The sequence below is a fragment of the Oncorhynchus mykiss genome, chromosome 1, assembly GCF_013265735.2.
Source record: "Oncorhynchus mykiss isolate Arlee chromosome 1, USDA_OmykA_1.1, whole genome shotgun sequence".
NCBI lineage: Eukaryota > Metazoa > Chordata > Actinopteri > Salmoniformes > Salmonidae > Oncorhynchus > Oncorhynchus mykiss.
The window spans coordinates 230,391-244,381 of NC_048565.1; the positions used below are offsets into that span (position 1 = coordinate 230,391).

At 42.8% G+C, this 13,991-nt stretch overlaps 1 protein-coding gene across 1 annotated transcript; it reads right to left on the reverse strand.

Moving 5' to 3' along the window:
• Nucleotides 1-6,720: 6,720 nt before the first annotated feature.
• Nucleotides 6,721-13,229, reverse strand: sft2d2a (SFT2 domain containing 2a). Its single transcript, XM_021583490.2, has 8 exons — nucleotides 12,810-13,229; nucleotides 12,488-12,577; nucleotides 10,978-11,063; nucleotides 10,653-10,734; nucleotides 10,462-10,497; nucleotides 7,531-7,589; nucleotides 7,385-7,414; nucleotides 6,721-7,237 (listed from the first exon to the last, which is right to left on the reverse strand). The coding sequence occupies exons 1-8, from the start codon at nucleotides 12,873-12,875 to the stop codon at nucleotides 7,198-7,200; spliced, it is 489 nt and encodes a 162-aa protein (XP_021439165.1). The 5' UTR covers nucleotides 12,876-13,229; the 3' UTR covers nucleotides 6,721-7,197.
• Between the last annotated feature and the right edge of the window lie 762 nt (nucleotides 13,230-13,991).

Below are 13,991 nucleotides of genomic sequence, written 5' to 3' on the forward strand. Positions count from 1 at the left end.
GATGGGGGGGGGGGGGGAGACGAGCGGGGGCGCGAAGAATGGGCTTAACACAGGAGACATGGAAGACCGGGTGGACGCGACGAAGATATCGCGGAAGAAGAAGTCGCACTGCGACAGGATTAATGATCTGAGAAATACGGAACGGACCAATGAACCGCGGGGTCAACTTGCGAGAAGCTGTCTTAAGGGGAAGGTTCTGAGTGGAAAGCCAAACTCTCTGACCGCGACAATATCTAGGACTCTTAGTTCTACGCTTATTAGCGGCTCTCACAGTCTGCGCCCTATAAAGGCAAAGTGCAGACCTGACCCTCTTCCAGGTGCGCTCGCAACGTTGGACAAAAGCCTGAGCGGAGGGGACGCTGGACTCGGCGAACTGAGACGAGAACAGCGGAGGCTGGTACCCGAGGCTACTCTGAAAAGGAGATAGCCCGGTCGCAGACGAAGGAAGCGAGTTGTGGGCGTATTCTGCCCAGGGGAGCTGTTCTGACCAAGACGCAGGGTTACGAAAAGAAAGACTGCGTAAGATGCGACCAATAGTCTGATTGGCCCGTTCTGCTTGACCGACATGGTAGAGGTGGTGGAGTGGACATTCTTATTAAAGATCATTTCTGTCTCTTTACTGAAATCCATTTCCCTTGCCAATTATTTTTAGCTACTATCTTTAAGCCTTTGTCTGGGGAAAAATGTACCCATAACTGTTATAGAGTCCACCGTCCTCCCTTGGCTAACCTTTGTGCACTCGAGGAGTTAACTAGTTTGTTGTCTTCTTTAACCAAATCATAAGTCCTTATCTTGGGTGACCTAAATTATGATTGAGAAATGCAGGCTTCAGACGATCTATAAGATGTGTAATGATCTAAACCTAACCCAGCTGGTGACTAAGCCTACACGGCCCAACCCTAAAGATCCTTCAAAGTCAACTCTGATTGATCTTATTTGAACAAAGACACCAGAGACGTATGTTTCTACTGGTGTATTCGCCCAAGACATTAGTGACCATTGCCCAGTTTTATTACACCACTTTGCACACACATTTAAATAAATTTTGAAATCAATAAATGTTTTTCATGTTTTACTTTAGAATTTGAGTCAGTAGATAACCTTGGCTTGTATTTGTATTTATTAGGGACCCCCATTAGTTGATGCCAGTGTAACAGTATAACTTTAGACCGTCCCCTCGCCCATACCCGGGCGCCTCTGCACACATCAACAACTGACACCCACAAAGCATTGTTACCCATCGCTCCACAAATGCCGCGGCCCTTGCAGCGACTACTTCAAGGTCTCAGAGCAAGTGATGTCACCGATTGAAACACTATTTAGCGCCACCACCGCTAACTAACCTAGCCGTTTCACATCCGTTACACCAAGGCAGCAGCTAGTCTTACTGGGGTTTATTATGAATCCCCATTCGTTGACACCAAGGCAGCAGCTACACTACCTGGGGTTTATTATGGATCCCCATTAGTTGATGTCAAGGCAGTGTAACGGATGTGAAACGGCTAGCTTAGTTAGCGGTGGTGCGCGCTAAATAGCGTTTCAATCGGTGACGTCACTTGCTCTGAGACCTTGAAGTAGTGGTTCCCCTTGCTCTGCAAGGGCCGTGGCTTTTGTGGAGCGATGGGTAACGGTGCTTCGTGGGTGACTGTTGTTGATGTGTGCAGAGGGTTCCTGGTTTGCGCCCGGGTATGGGCGAGGAGACGGTCTAAAGTTATACTGTTACAGCAGCAGCTACTCTTCCTGGGATCCAAACACATTAAGGCACTTACATCAAACATGAAAAAAGATAAAAGAGTACATCATATAATATTATTATACCACTACATATCAACAATACAAAATGTATAATACCACCATACAACAATATTACAATGTGTGTGTGTGTGCTAGCGTTTGTGTGCGTATGTGTGTCTGTACCGGTGTGTGTGTGTCTCTTCACAGTCCCTGTTGTTCCATAAGGTGTGGTTTTACCTGCTTTTAAAATCTGATTCTACTGCTTGCATCAGTTACTTGATGTGGAATAGAGTTCCATGTAGTCATGGCTCTATGTAGTACTGTGGAATAGAGTTCCATGTAGTCATGGCTCTATGTAGTACTGTGGAATAGAGTTCCATGTAGTCATGGCTCTATGTGGTACTGTGGAATAGAGTTCCATGTAGTCATGGCTCTATGTAGTACTGTGGAATAGAGTTCCATGTAGTCATGGCTCTATGTAGTACTGTGGAATAGAGTTCCATGTAGTCATGGCTCTATGTAGTACTGTGGAATAGAGTTCCATGTAGTCATGGCTCTATGTAGTACTGTGCGCCTCCCATAGTCTGTTCTGGACTTGGGGACTGTGAAGAGACCTCTGGTGGCATGTCTTGTTGGTTATTCATGGGTGTCTGAGCTGTGTGCTAGTAGTTTAAACAGACACCTCGGCGCATTCAGCATGTAAACACTTCTTAAAAAACAAGTAGTCAATCTCTCTTCCACTTTGAGCCAGGAGAGATTGACATGCAAATTATTAATGTTAGCTTTCAGTGTACTTTTATGGGCCAGCCGTGCTGCACTGTTCTGAGTCAATTGTAAAGGCCCTCTTTGTGGCAACTGACCACCCGGCTGAACAGTAGTCCAGGTGTGACAAAACCAGGGCCTGTAGGACCTGCCTTGTTGATAGTGTTGTTAAGAAGGTAGAAACTAGGGCCTGTAGGACCTGCCTTGTTGATAGTGTTATTAAGAAGGTAGAAACTAGGGCCTGTAGGACCTTCCTTGTTGATAGTGTTATTAAGAAGGTAGAAACTAGGGCCTGTAGGACCTGCCTTGTTGATAGTGTTGTTAAGAAGGTAGAAACTAGGGCTTGTAGGACCTGCCTTGTTGATAGTGCTGTAAAGAAGGTAGAAACTAGGGCTTGTAGGACCTGCCTTGTTGATAGTGTCATTAAGAAGGTAGAAACCAGGGCCTGTAGGACCTGCCTTGTTGATAGTGTTATTAAGAAGGTAGAAACTAGGGCCTGTAGGACCTGCCTTGTTGATAGTGTTATTAAGAAGGTAGAAACTAGGGCCTGTAGGACCTGCCTTGTTGATAGTGTTGTTAAGAAGGCTGAGTTATACAATATGCTTTTACAGAATCACCAATAAATGCTTCAATACTTTAGGTATGTGTGTTTGAAAATGTATTTACATGTTAAAGCTATTAAAATATCAGTTATGATAAGAATTATGGTAGGATAATGTTATGGTCTGGTTGGAAACATTTTACAAATAACTTAAATATGTTAAAAATGAATTTTCTCTACCCACTTCAAACTTTCCTTGTCAATTAATTTTATAGGCAATATTATTTTAGAATTATGCTATAATTTAGCTTAGGCCTACTTTCCGATGGACTAGAGCCAATAATTGAAGGTAAACCGAGGTTTTCAATAGCTTGCGGTTTTAGGAAAGAATAAATGTGATTTGTTTGTGTCTAAGGTGCGCTGGTGGCTTTGACTGATGGGTCCTTTTAGGGTGTGTGTGTGTGTGTGTGTGTGTGTGTGTGTGTGTGTGTGTGTGTGTGTGTGTGTGTGTGTGTGTGTGTGTGTGTGTGTGTGTGTGTGTGTGTGTGTGTGTGTGTGTGTGTGTGTGTGTGTGTTCACTAATTCTCTCTATGTCCATTCAGATAGTTTCCTGAAGTAGCCCGTCTAGACTCCATCTCTTAATAAGAGAGGAGGGACAAATAATATAAATGGAATAGGCATACCAACATTGTAAAAATGTTAGCTGAACAGACTGGAACTCAGGTTAGGGGGAATGTTAGCTGAACAGACTGGAACTCAGGTTAGGGGGAATGTTAGCTGAACAGACTGGTACTCAGGTTAGGGGGAATGTTAGCTGAACAGACTGGTACTCAGGTTAGGGAGAATGTTAGCTGAACAGACTGGTACTCAGGTTAGGGGCAATGTTAGCTGAACAGACTGGTACTCAGGTTAGGGGGAATGTTAGCTGAACAGACTGGTACTCAGGTTAGGGGGAATGTTAGCTGAACAGACTGGTACTCAGGTTAGGGGGAATGTTAGCTGAACAGACTGGAACTCAGGTTAGGGGGAATGTTAGCTGAACAGACTGGTACTCAGGTTAGGGGGAATGTTAGCTGAACAGACTGGTACTCAGGTTAGGGGGAATGTTAGCTGAACAGACTGGTCCTCAGGTTAGGGGGAATGTTAGCTGAACAGACTGGTACTCAGGTTAGGGGGAATGTTAGCTGAACAGACTGGTCCTCAGGTTAGGGGGAATGTTAGCTGAACAGACTGGTACTCAGGTTAGGGGGAATGTTAGCTGAACAGACTGGTACTCAGGTTAGGGGGAATGTTAGCTGAACAGACTGGAACTCAGGTTAGGGGGAATGTTAGCTGAACAGACTGGTACTCGGGTTAGGGGGAATGTTAGCTGAACAGACTGGTCCTCAGGTTAGGGGGAATGTTAGCTGAACAGACTGGTACTCAGGTTAGGGGGAATGTTAGCTGAACAGACTGGTCCTCAGGTTAGGGGGAATGTTAGCTGAACAGACTGGTACTCAGGTTAGGGGGAATGTTAGCTGAACAGACTGGTACTCAGGTTAGGGGGAATGTTAGCTGAACAGACTGGTACTCAGGTTAGGGGGGATGTTAGCTGAACAGACTGGTACTCAGGTTAGGGGGAATGTTAGCTGAACAGACTGGTACTCAGGTTAGGGGGAATGTTAGCTGAACCGACTGGTACTCAGGTTAGGGGGAATGTTAGCTGAACAGACTGGTACTCAGGTTAGGGGGAATGTTAGCTGAACAGACTGGTACTCAGGTTAGGGGGAATGTTAGCTGAACAGACTGGTACTCAGGTTAGGGGGAATGTTAGCTGAACAGACTGGTACTCAGGTTAGGGGGAATGTTAGCTGAACAGACTGGTACTCTCCAGTGGTGAGGAGGAGTCTACCGTGTTTTCGGAAGCATTTTGTGGATTCAGGGCTCACTCAAACATTGTTTTAAGCTTTGTTTTACTATTGACAGCCTCCTGATATCAGGGCCTAAAAACGACAACTTTTTTAATCTATTTCTTGAACTGCATTGCTGGTTAAGAGCTTGTAACTAAGCATTTCACAATAAGGTCTACTACACCTGTTGTGTTCGGCGCATGTGACAAATACAATTTGATTTGATTTGAATTAGCCTAAGTCCGAGCTCGTTTTCCCTGGCTAAACTAGCTGGCTAGCTGAACTATGCTAGTTTTCATCCTCATTGCCAAACTTCATAAATACTGCAGGTATGAGGTAGCTATGTACACAGAGAGCAGGTAAAGTGACTAGGCAACAGGATAGATAAACAGTAGCAGCAGCGTATGTGGTGAATGTTAAAAGTGTGGCATCAGTAGGAATGTATGTGCATGTTGTGTGTGTGTGTAAGACTACAGTGGGGAAGGTTATCATTGCTACTTAACACGGATCCAAGTTCAGTTTTAAGAACCACCAGTGTCATTTGTGACTGGTCTTGGAACTGTGCCAACGGGCATCCTCTCCCAGCTTGGCTCCATGGGATATGTAGTGATTTTACCAACACAGCCAGATATGTGTACAACAGGTTGTTGGTGTCACCTTCCTTGGGGAGAATGGAATGGTATCAAATAGTGTACATCCAACACATGGTTTCCATGTGTTTGAAGCCATTCCATTAGCAAAGTTCCAGTCATTATTATGAGCCGTCCTCCCCTCAGCAGCCTCCTGTGATGTAGTCTTGTACACTTAACCTTTTTTTATACTGACTATCATATTTGTTGGTTAAATTAGACTTTACTAATATCATGAGGAATTCAGAAACGAGTTAAATGACAACAAATTATGAGAAAATAGCAACTCTACAAAGCGCCATGACTACAATGAATGACTAAATTACTTTCGGACACGAAGGGTCCAGAGCTCCTCCTCCTCATTATTCCATGCGATACGAGACTTCTTTGTTCTTTGGCCGTGTGCGAGAGGATCAAACCCGCAAAGTATCATGGGCAAAGTGATCTACACATAATAATGAGTCGTTATTTATGATGCAAGGTGATTTGTAGATCTGTCCGTTGGCAGCCGCCTGCAGTCGTGTTGATGCTCTCGAACACGGCCATAGATGGTTGTTTAGCAACAAAACCGACGCATGTGCAACGACGTGGCAAAGCAGACGGGCTTGGTTTAGATTGTTGACATGTAAACTAGATTTTGTCTACAATGGTTATTGAAAACATACATTTGCACAATGAGCACTTGTCTTTCAAAAACATTGTTACCGTTGTTGGTTAGCTAGCTAGCGAATTATTGCCATATTAGCAATGACAGTCAAAACAACACAGTATCGAGAACAATATGAAACTAATTGAAAGTATTCCCCGCGACAGTTTCTTGTCATTGTTGCTATCTGGCCATCCAAAACCACAGCACACAACTTCCTTGTCATTGAAGCATGCGCATCGTGTGTGACATTCTCAGCTAGCCAGCCTATTCAAACAGAAACATTTGGGAGTGGGATGTCTCGCTTCCTCTTCCATCCCTAAATGTGGGTTCCTCGCAGGTTTCATTCCATTAGGAAAACATCTTTCCTAGGTGTGGTGAATGTGTTTCTAACATCTTTCCTTGTAGACTTCCCTCTACTGTTTTTGGCTTGATATGGGAACGCATTATGCTAAAGTATACCCACCTCTGGAGATACTAAGAATAAATCAAAACATCAAGGTTTCTGAATCACAACCATTTACCAATGAATAAAGTCCTTCATTTATAAACCTTTATAATACATTCACATATTTACAGCATATGCAGAGACCTTATGAAAAACAATTCAACAATTGGATCAAATAATTACATGTTCTTACTACTCATCACCAACAATTTCCCCCACAGTAGTAAACAAATATACATAGTAAAAAAGACAAATGTTTCCACTAGAAATGGTCAAAACATCTAAATAAACCCAAAGCACAATTCTTCCCTAATAGTGGAAATACAAAGGATAAAAAAATACCATTAACATTTTTTAAATGGAAGGGTATAGAGGTAGTACAATTTTACTGTAAGGAGATGGTTGGCCCCTTCTCAAGCAGCGCGTCAAAGTTATGGACAATACAACGTTCCGTTTCAAACATATATCCATCAAGCTCAGACCAGAAAGATATCCTTTGTAACCGAGGCACAGTTGTTCCTTCAAGCTGACAGGCCAGTCTGGGGTCTTCACTTTACACACATCGTAATAATCTTCAGGATGGCATCTCTGGGGTAAAAACAACAAGGGAACAACCAGGTGTTACTGTATAATGTCAAAATACATATCTGTTCAGTTCTGATAAATTCCAACATAGACCCAAAACTGTAGTCTTTAAAACAGAAAATTATCTTCATGAATGATAAGATAACAAACCTGATAAAAGGGATATATGACAAGCCATACCTGCAGAGAAGAGAAGACAGATCATTCCATTAAAACACATTCCACATCCATCAAAGCCTGAAACTGTTATCATAGATATAAAACACATATTATAATAGGAACAAAAACTAACTCACCAGGCAAATGCTAGGACTTGCAAAATGCAAAACAACAAAGCGAGACCAAAGTTCACCCACTAGAAAAAAACACAGTTAATAAATCAAATGTATCATCATCAAATTTATCATATGGGGTATTGTGTGTAGATTGAGGGGATTTTATTTTATTAATTTTAGAATAAGGCTGTAACACAAAATGTGGAAAAAGGGGTCTGAATACTTTCCAAATGCACTGTATGTTCAGTTTGCTCCTATCAGAACATACACTATATATACACAAGTATGTGGACATCCCTTCAAATTAGTGGATGTGTCGATTTGTCAATAACAGCTGGTGATCTAATATAACAAAATCTAATATTAAAGAATAAAGGTTTTGCTCGCCTGAGGCAGAGTATCTCATATGAATCTGTAGACCACACTATTTACCACACTATTTACCAAGATAGTTTATTTTGGGGTAGCAGGGTAGCCTAGTGGTTAGAGCGTTGGACTAGTAACCGGAAGGTTGCAAGTTCAAATCCCTGAACTGACAAGGTACAAATCTGTCATTCTGCCCCTTAACAGGCAGTTAACCCACTAGGCCATCATTGAAAATCAGAATTTGTTCTTAACTGACTTGCCTAGTTAAATAAAGGAAAAATAAAATCTATATTTTCGTAGCTGTCTATTTTACCACCACAAACAGATGCTGACACTAAGACTCAACGAGCTGCGAGCCCTGTGTCCAAGAACACCAAGGCAACCTGCCTAAATGACTACCAACCCGTAGCATTTACGCCAGTAGCCATGAAGTGCTTTGAAAGGCTGGTCATGGCTCACAAACACCATAATCCCAGAAACCCTAGACCCACTCAAACTCCAATTTGCATACTGCACCAACAGATCCACAGATGACGCAATCTATTGCACTCAACACTGCCCTTTCCCACCCCATAGTGCCCTCAAAGCTCATCACTAAGCTAAGGACCCAGGGATTAAACACCTTCTGCAACTGGATCCTGGACGTCCAGACGGGACGACCTCAGGTGGTATGGGGTAGGCAACAACACATCTGGCACACTGATCCTCAACACGGGGGCCCGTCAGGGGTGCTTCGTCTCCTGCTGTACTCTGTTCACCCACGACTGCATGGCCAAACTACTCCAAAATTAAGTTTCCGACAACAACGGTGGTAGGCCTGATCACCAACAGCGATGAGACAGCCTATAGGGAAGAGATCAGAGACCTGACAGTGTGGTGCCAGAACAACAACCTCTCCCTCAACATGATCAAGACAAAGGAGCTGATCTTTGACTACAGGTGCAACACTCACTACCGAGTTCCAAACTGCCTCTGGAAGTGTAACGGATGTGAAACGGCTAGCTTAGTTAGCGGTGCGCGCTAAATAGCGTTTCAATCGGTGACGTCACTTGCTCTGAGACCTTGAAGTAGTAGTTCCCCTTGCTCTGCAAGGGCCGTGGCTTTTGTGGAGCGATGGGTAACGATGCTTCGTGGGTGACTGTTGTTGATGTGTGCAGAGGGTCCCTGGTTCGCGCTCGGGTATGGGCGAGGGGACGGTCTAAAGTTATACTGTTACAGAAGCAATGTCAGAACAATAACTGTTCCTCGGGAGCTTCATGAAATGGGTTTCCATGGCAGAGCAGCCGCACACAAGCCTAAGATCACCATGCGTAATGCCAAGCGTTGGCTGGAGTGGTGCAAAGCTCCCCACCATTGGACTCTGGAGCATTGGAAACATGTTATCTGGAGTGATGAATCACATTTCACCATCAGGCAGTCCGACAGACAAATCTCGGTTTGGCGAATGCCAGGAGAACGCTACCTGCCCTAATGCATAGTGACAACTGTAAAGTTTGGTGGAGGAGGAATAATGGTCTGGGGCTATTTTTCATGGTTCGGGCTAGGCCCCTTAGTTACAGTGAAGGGAAATCTTAACACTACAGCATACTATTCTGTGTTTCCAACTTTATAGCAACAGCATGGGGAAGGCCCTTTCCTGTTTCAGCATGACAATGCCCCCGTGCACAAAGCGAGGTCCATACAGAAATATTTTGTTGAGATCGCTATGGAAGAACTTGACTGGCCTGCACAGTGCCCTAAACTCAACCATCAAACACCTTTGGCATGAATTGGAATGCTGATTGCGAGCCTGGCCTAATCGCCCAACATCAATGCCCTGGGGCGGCAGGGTAGCCTGTCATTCTGCCGCTGAACAGGTAGTTATCCCACTGTTCCTAGGCCATCATTGAAAATAAGAATTTGTTCTTAACTGACTTGCCTAGTTAAATAAAGGTCAAATAAATAAAAAAATAACGTCACTAATGCTCTTGTGCCTGAATGGAAGCAAGTCCCTGCAGCAGAGTTTCAACGTCTATTGGAAAGCCTTCCCAGAAGAGTGGAGGCTGTTATAGCAGCAAAGGGGTAGGAAATCAACACCATATTAATGCCCATGTTTTTTGGAATGAGATGTTCGACGAGCACGTACTTTTGGCCATGTAGTGTATATGTTCAATTTGCTCCTAGCACAACTCAGCTAGGCGAAGTGAAGGTCTATGCTCACATACTCCCTAAAGACCTGGCAATATTACTGTTGTTTGTCCCTCGTGATCCACCGTAGCAACATTGCCATAACACTTCCTCAAAATAAATCAGAATTAATCTAAGATAAATCAAGAAATCATTCATTTAGACGTCTTGCTAAGATGTTTTGTGCAGTATTTCTGAAGTAAAAAAATGTGCATTAAAACTAGTCATCTCTCATTGAATGACAAACACTTAATTGAAGAAATCCTGTCCATAGTTCCTGCTCCTACTAGGAGTAGGACTGTTGACCAATCACTAACTAGCGGGTGTAGGCTTCGGCTACCGAATATTTTTTTGTACGCACGAACAGCCAAATAAAAACTTGCTGAAGACATCACAAAATTCATCAAATTATAGGCTTACCCAGAAGGCTGCACAGAGAGTCAACACAAGACATGTCTAGAAAAGAGAACAGAAAATAAGTTAATTCAAACTTGATGTACCTTTGGTTTCTTTCTAGGATTCTCATTCTTTTCATATTCACATAGTGCTACAAAATTACATCAATTGGAATGCAGTCCTTTCTAAACCTAACATTAGTAGCTGGTACTCACCAACATGATAGTAGTGGCCAGAGCTCTGGTCTTGTCACACATCCTCTTCAGCTGTTTGACTGGTCCCATCAGGAACATGGTGCTGATAGGACAGAACTGTTATTATCTACGGTGCTGAGGACAGGTTAGGTTTAGTTAGAGACGGCTAAGGAAACACTCACATAGGACACAATCAACTTCTGTTATAAATTGTTGACATGTTTCTAAGGACAGAATCACATATCAGGGCATTGACAGTTAACTGAATCATATGTGTCATGAAGGAAATGCCATACTGAAAAGGTCCTGAGTCGTCAGGTGTTGAGGGCATTCTGCTGAATCTCACCTGCAGAGTGAACAGATGTTTCCAAAGGTATAAAAGATGATGAAGAGGAGGATTCCTACTTTGGGGATGAAGAGCATACAGACTCCCTGTAAGACAGATCATTTATCAGTTTCAACCTCAAAACTGAAGATGTCATTAATATAACCATTTTTAAAGGGTCAGTGCAGTCAAAAATGTGATTCATGTGGAATGGAGTTTTTGTCCCAGAGCATGACATCACAATCTGATCAGATTATTCTGACCAATGACCAGTCATGTTTAATTTGCACATGCATCCTCCTACTATGAAGGGGTAAGCAGAGTAAGCTCTAGAGAGTCTAGACCCTTCAAACTCAACGCTGGACCTCGAAGCCAGTTCCACTGCATTTTTCATTGTTCCCCTCTAATCAGGGACTGATTTAGACCTGGGACACCAGGTGTGTAGAATTCATTATCTGGTAGAACAGAAAACCAACAGGCACCGGACCTCGTAGGGTAAGGGTTGAATACCTCTGGTCTAGATAATTCTATCTGCCAAGCAGGGCTGTGTATGTAAATATATTTTAATTTGTATCAACATGCCCAGATTGAGAATTTCAATGGCAAAAGGAAGCTCAGGGAAATAAATGATAAAAAATATGTTTGGAGTTATTTTTATGAAATAAACAGTGATTTATTAGACGTACAGTGATGATGTATGGGGGCTGTAAGGTATCTAGATGTACAGTGATGATGCATGGGGGCTGTAAGGTATCTAGACGTACAGTGATGATGCATGGGGGCTGTAAGGTATCTACGAGCCATGACAAGTTCCTACAGGACTCCTATAGAACCATGCCAGATTTCATGCCAGACCATAAATTAGTGACTAATGCCAGTTTGTCAGGTGTACCCAGTAAAACAAGCTGCAAGTGAACCATTTCCTTTAAAGGGATTTTGGCAACGAAGCCCTTTACCTACTTCCCCAGAGTCAGATGAACTTGTGGATACCATTTGTATGTCGCTGTGTCCAGTATGAAGAAAGTTAGAGGTAGCTTCCTGAGCCAAAGCTAACTGAAAGCACAATGACTGGAAGTTTACAGGAACAACTAGCATGCTAGCTGTTCCCATAGACTGCCAGTAATTGTGCTAACACTAGTTAGCAATTGCGCTAACACTAGTTAGCAATTGCGCTAACACTAGTTAGCAACTTCCTTCAAACTGCATGCAGAGACATACAAATGGGGGGGGGGGGGGGGGGGTAGATAAAGGGATATAAAGGGCTTAATTGCCAAAAGCAAAAGTATCCCTTTAAGTCATGTGGGGCAGACACACGTAGGAGACCAGTTTCACCTGGAAAAAAAGAGCACACAATGCCTCTCAATTAAACAAAAGAGATGTTGCACATTCCTGAGCACAGGATAAACCTGTAGCACCACATCTCTCTGGATCAGGTGTCTCCTGATCAGAAATGGGTGGTGCGCAAATAAGCACAAATTGTAACACTGTAAATAATTGTATATAGGAAAGCAACATATTCAAATCCACTTACCAAGATTGAGCAGGTGACCCCAATCACAAAACAGATAATAAATCCCTTCACTCGTGTACCCCAACCCAAAGTAGATGCTTCATTCGCTGCCTGAACCAAGTCAAGTCATTCAGTGAGGATCCACAGGTTCACATGATGAGAGAGAAGATGCATTGATTCAGGAATATACCTTACATTAAATTAGATTCGTTTACTTTCACATATTTTACACTGGGTAAATCAAATTATTATTATGTTTATATAATAATGACAGTGGATTAAATGTTTAAGTATGAGTCTATAATATCAATTTATACTACATTTGATCAATTCGTTTTTTTACCTGCAAGATGTTGCCGTTTTCATTGGGTCCATCCGTTCCGCTCAAAACTGATTTAAGTTTGTCCATGACTTTTAACGCGTTGGTTGAGCGCAGTAAGTCAGGAGTGATGATCGGATGTTTGATTTATGTTGCTTCCCGGTGTGATGATTTTAATCACGAAGCAGAAACAATAAGTTTCGATAGCATATTTCAAAGAGCGAAAGCCACGCAAACAGTGAGTTGTCTTGGGGGTGTGGTTTGATGCGGGTGTTTATTGGGTGTGTCTTTACTGTTCAATCACAGCAAACGAGGCCAGTAGTGAGTACAGCATAGAAACTAAGCTAGCTTTGCTATGGAGAGAACAAAGTTTTGAAGTTGAGGAATTCTTTCAAGGGTCCAGGGTTCCGGTTTTCACGCCATCCCATGTACCGAGAGGAGACTTGCAGTACTGCAGTTTAACTGATGCCGAGCCCAGAAAGACAATTCCAATAGTGTCTTTGTAGCACATTTGGAAAATTGACTTCTCTATCGGGGTTAAGGCACGAATGCATTATTATAAGTGGAACAACAACAATAATAGTCATACAGTATTAACAATTATAATACACCTTTACTTTTTTGTTTTCAATTCAGACATGGACAGCTCTGACCTTCAATAGGTCCTGTGTGGGTGTTTGTATATATACCATGGAACAATTTAATGGGTTTGGAGCGTACTAAATATGGTGTCCTGACACATCTGAATGGGCAAGATCTGGCTCTGTAGAGTTGTCCATATTCTTTGCTAAAAATACACCCTCGTTATCACCTTTGTGCCAAAAAAAAGATTTTTCCATGAATTGTCTTCGAGGCTGATTATTTTCCCCCAGCACTCACAGCCTAGGTGCTTAACGTTTTATATTCATGCTGTTACATGGACGAGCTTGTGTCACATGCACACGCAGAAGTAAAAACAATGGAAATCACTCACGCGCTCTGGGACCTGCTCATTTTTGCAAACCACTAAGCTTCTAGTCTGCCGGAACGCTGCAAGAAGATGTTTAGCTACTAGGGGAAGCTAAGGATCAACTGCTGTTTTGTTAGGGTTTGTTGAAACAGGACAACTTGCATGGATCACTGCTATGAAGGTCTGGCTACATTTCACTTTAGGCAATGTGAATGTTTTGTCCAGCTAATCTGATAACTAGTTTGCTATCTGTTTTC